Source organism: Gavialis gangeticus, unplaced genomic scaffold (assembly GCF_001723915.1).
Source record: "Gavialis gangeticus isolate Ggan-Ray unplaced genomic scaffold, GavGan_comp1, whole genome shotgun sequence".
Taxonomy (NCBI): Eukaryota; Metazoa; Chordata; order Crocodylia; family Gavialidae; genus Gavialis; species Gavialis gangeticus.
The window spans coordinates 23,385,325-23,390,320 of NW_017728993.1; the positions used below are offsets into that span (position 1 = coordinate 23,385,325).

Consider the following 4,996-nt stretch of genomic DNA (forward strand, 5'->3'; position numbering starts at 1 on the left):
TAAAAATGGAGTCAATTGGGAAGAAAGATTTAGACAAAAAAGTGAATGAAAATAGAGTTTTAAACTGAGTTCATTGTCAAGAAAGCAAGCCAATGCAGTTAAAAGTCAGTCCTAGTTGTATAGCAAAGTAAAAGTAATAAATTAGAAATAAATTAGCTAATATAACAAATAAGAGGTTATGGAGGGCAGGACTTTGATAATGGAAGCTCAAAATGGGGAAGAATCCAGGGCTAAGGACAGTAGGGATGAGTTTTGAATAATTGGGAACAAAACAAATCCTAGCATTTATGAAGGCCTCCTAGCAGATAAATGTAGGTGATGCACAGAACAGTAAGTTTTCAGCAGATATTTCTGGCCTGTACCTGTAAAGAGCCAAGGTGTTAAAATTACTTCAACATCCTCGTACGATGCATTTTCAATACATTTGTAACTAAAAAGAATGGTGTCCAACATCTGCTGGGGATAATTGTGTTTTTTTCAACAGTCCCTGATAACCTGCACCTAAGAATCTCGAAAGAGTTGTCTGAGGAGATTTCAGGCCCACCAATATTATTTTCTAATAAGTCTTGGAATATCAGGGAAACTCAAGGAGGCTGGGAAAGCACTCATGTTGACCCAGTGTTCAAAAACAGCAAAAGAAATGATGCACAGAAGCGTAGGCTGGTTGGACCAACATCTGTCTCCAGCAAAAGAATGGAAAAGCCAATACAGATTTAAAGAGTTGAAAAAGGAATATAATTAATACCAGTCAGCAGGGTTTTATGGAAAATACATCTTGTCAACTCTGATTGCATTCTTTGAGATTTCACATATGATAAAATTAACTGCATACCTGTGAGATGCTTCAGCTTCGATGAGCTTTGACTTAGTACCCTGTGACCTTTTGTAATTAAAACATCAATATACAATACTAATACGTGCTACATGGATTGAGAAGTGGCTGGCTGACAGATATCAGCTGGGGAACATTAAATAAGGGTGTGTTTAGTGGAGTTGTACAGGAATTGATACTGGTGTTGAGGCTATTCTGTACTTTTATCAATCATCTAGGAATGAATATGAAATCACCACTGATAAATGTTGTGGCTAGGACAAAGATTGGCAGTGTGGCATGTAACAAGAAGGCCAGAGCAGTCTTACGGAGCTGGCTGGATTGCTTGGTAAGCTGGGGTCTGGCAAAATGAAATGTGTTTTTGTAGAGCAGGGGTGGGCAAAGCCTGGCCCACAGGCCAGATTGGGCCCATGGTGGACTCCATTGCCCAGCCTGTGCCACTCTGCCATTTTGCCCACCCCTCTTAGCGAAACACCACAAGAGATGTCTGGGAACGGGGGGTGCAGCCATCCTTCTGTCATCTACAGCAGTGTTGAACAACATCCTGGACAGCAAAGACCCTGAAGAGACCCTGTCCCAGTACAATGCTATGGCAAAAAGATGCATTAAAAAGGGAGTGGTGAAGAGGCATGGGGACGTGTGCTTTCCTCCACACAAAGATTGCTAAGAGAACTCTGCAGAGTATTTCTAGTATCTTTTCAAGGTTTTAAAAAAAAAAACCCAACAAAACAAAACCTGGAGAAATTTCAGAAAAGACCCACAGATTATTTACGATCTGGAAAAAAAATCTTTATAGTGAGACACTCTGAGGGCTCAGTTTGATTTAGCTTCGAGGAGCGAATTTAATTAAGGTTTAAAGGTTTTCACAGGCTCTGATGATCCCTTTAATCTAATAAGGGACACATTTTAATGGTAAGAGAGACTCCCCAGGGAAACAAATTAGGGGAGTGGTGAATTCTCCATTGCTTGATGTTTTAAGACTAGATACCTTATTTGTAATTCTGCTTTAGCCAAATACAAGTTGTGCTTCAGTCAAATGCATATAATTAGACTTAATATAGGAGTAACTGGGTGAAACTTAATTGCCTGTGATGCAAAGAAAATGAGACCACACAATGACCTGGTTGTCTTTGGCTTTAAACTCTATGAATCACTGTTTAATATAAACGCATGAAATTGCAACTAATCAGCTCTTAATTAAAAGCAGCCTTACTCTGACCTTGCTAGGACAGGGCGGGAACTCTTGACTGAGGTGTATGAAGTTAATATTTAAAGTAATTAGGACTCATAGTAGAGGTGATATCTTTTATTAGACCAGCAAAATTGTTGCAAAAAAATTCTTTAATTGCAAGCTTTTGGGCACAAACACCCTTCATCGGGCATTGGAAAAAAGCTTGTAAAAGTTCTCCTGGGTAGAAATGAAAGTTCATATTTCATAGGATTTCACAGAGGAGTCAAGAGATGGAAAGCTCCTCTGGGCAGTCAGTTCATAGCTGGTATGGAGCCTCTCGCCTCCTGTGAGGTTCTGTGATGATGCAAATCACCTTGAATTAATATTAAATAATATTATTTTAATTAATTATTCTTTTTATTTCATTTTATTTCATTTTAACAAATAAAAATAATTAATTTAAAATTCATATTAATTAATATTAAATGTATTGTGTTAATACCATTGATATTCAAGTGCACTCTCAGCCTAGCTGTTAACATGCAGTGAAGCTAGAGCTTTTTAGAGGGCACTATCACAAAGTCACGTTTTCTCTTGCAGACCCAAGGTGAAGCCGCTGCCAGCCAGTTGATCTTATACCACTATCCCGAACTGCAGAAGGAAAAGGGAATAGTGCTGATGACAGCAGAAATGGACTCCAAGTTCTTGGTAAGAGAAGCCTGTCTTTGCTTGCTTGGCTTTTATAACAACATCCACTCTTGCAATATTTAATTAAAAGCAATTAGAAGTTAAGTCCTGTAGAGCCCTTTTAGAGTTCCTCATCCAGTCAAGGGCTAGAAGCACAATGTGTGATCTCAATGTCCGGTCAAACTGGACACCCCCACTTGAATAGTGAAAATTCACGAAAAACTGCTGGCCGGCAATCCGAGTGGGAAACGATTTGCATAATTTTATGTGGCTAATGCATTTGATAACATCCAAGCCTTTCTGTAGTAGTTTGAAAATGGAGGTGAAATTTGGCCATCTGTTGGGCATGGCTGCACAAGGTGAACCACCCTCCATTTGTATCATTTCCTGCTGTGGCTGTAGATATGGATATGAAGGGATTTCAGTATGGGAAGATATTTTTCCAGAACAGTGGGATAAAGATCATCACAGATCTCCCTGCCTTCCACTCTTAAGTACAAGATGATTGTATTTATTTAGGACCTTGCATTCTCTAACGAATGTAAGCGTCCATGTGGGCAAGAACGCACCACATACAACTGTCCACCATACACATTTCTTCGTTTGGGGAGAGGATGAGAACAATGTGTGACATGTTCATTGGGTTCCTTCATGCCCTCCTGGAAGGGCTTCCTGTGGTGGTCAACATGGTCCAACAAATTTCTGTTGTGAAGAATATAAGAGTGCAAGATACTTTATAGCTACCTCCACTTAAGGGGTCTAGCTATTACTAAAACGTACACCCTGACTCCCCAGATCATACTGCAGAAATCTGCCTGTAGAGTAGGCCTTTGTTATGAGTTATATTTCGTATGAGTTAGGCTGAATACTTTTACAGGGGAAGGCAGGCATCTAGAAGGAGAAGGGGAGATCTGAATCCATAGTGGCTTATAGGGAGGGGGGGACTTGAGAGGGATGGTGGAGACTTGACAAAGAGACCAGCTTTATGGAAGAGTAAGCAAGTTAGGAACAGGATGGAGCAGGATTGTGGCGAGTTTTGAGCTGAGTCAGGAGGTATAGGAGGCTTGTTCAGTAGGCTGGAGGAGGTGCTGTTTACATCCTTTCATAGCAGGGTGCTGTTGCATCAATATTAAGGCAATATCTCATCTAACTGGTCCTCTCTCTCTCTCTCCTTTTCCCAACCATGCAGAACGTCTCTGAAGCCCAGTGCATTGCTAACCAGGTCCAGCTTTTCTACGCAACAGATCGTTCAGAAACCTTTGGATTAGTGGAGACCTTTAACCACAGACCTAACGAATTTAAGTACATGTCAGTCATAGCTGAGCTTGAGCAGAGCGGACTTGGAAGAGAGTTGACAGCAAAATTGGACTGACAAATCCTAGTGCCTGCTGTCTGCAACTTCTGGGCAAGAGGCAGTTGGAATTTCACAATGGACCAGTTCCTTACTTAGGCTTTTTATTTTTTTTTTATTCTTTTTTTGAACCGTGATGAAAGAGAGTGTGTGTACTGTAAAACTGGTAGCCACAGGAGTGATAAGAAGAGGAGCAGAGAGTCTGATATTCATGCCTGACTTTTATATTGAAGCAAAATGGTAGTTTAGGATAAGCGGCAACGTAAGCATGGACAGAGTAGAACATAAGACCTTAGGTCAGTCTCATCAGAACAGTTTATTCCATAACTTCCTTGCCGAGTGGTGTGTTACTTTGGAAACAATAAATAACATGAGGAAGAACAACTGCTTGCAGAACAACTACTGCAGTTTCAGCAGTTGGAAAGATAATAAATGGTATTTATTTTCAGCAAACACTGTGTTTACAGGTGTCCTCCACTCTTGACTGCATGGGTCAGGCTTTTTGTCTTGTGTGAAGGTTATACGGCTCTCTTTCTTATCCAGCAGTAAAAAGATAATGGGATTGGTGACTGAAGACAGATTACTCTCTGCTTGATGTGTGGGGCTTCCTACATAGATGCATGCTTTGCATTTTGTGTTCTGCTAAGGCCAGAAGAACTCAGCTGAGTTTGGCTCTGGGAATGTCAGGCTTCTTAACTGAGGTATGAACTTCATCCAGCCCTCCAGCCACTGGGTCCATCACTTGTAGATGATTTTACTCATGACAGGATATTATAAAGAGTTTGTATGTTGAGTTTCCTAATGTCGTCCAATGGGACTACTCAGTGGCCTTGTCAGATGTCTAGACAGCCAGCTCTTCAACTATAATGGCATGTGAAGAGTAAAACAAAACCCATTTATGCTTCAGAAAAGGCACTGTGTCCAACAAAAATGGTCTGATGTAGCACGACAAGGA

At 40.6% G+C, this 4,996-nt stretch overlaps 1 protein-coding gene across 1 annotated transcript in view; it reads left to right on the forward strand.

Annotated features, from left to right (window-relative positions):
• Window positions 1–4,494, forward strand: part of ATPAF1 (ATP synthase mitochondrial F1 complex assembly factor 1) — a 22,358-nt gene extending 17,864 nt beyond the window's left edge. The window contains exons 7-8 of the mRNA XM_019501359.1: window positions 2,604–2,711; window positions 3,880–4,494. Coding sequence (XP_019356904.1) covers window positions 2,604–2,711; window positions 3,880–4,062 — 291 coding nt within the window. The 3' untranslated portion in view covers window positions 4,063–4,494. The remainder of the gene's footprint in view (window positions 1–2,603; window positions 2,712–3,879) is intronic.
• The last annotated feature ends 502 nt before the right edge of the window (window positions 4,495–4,996 follow it).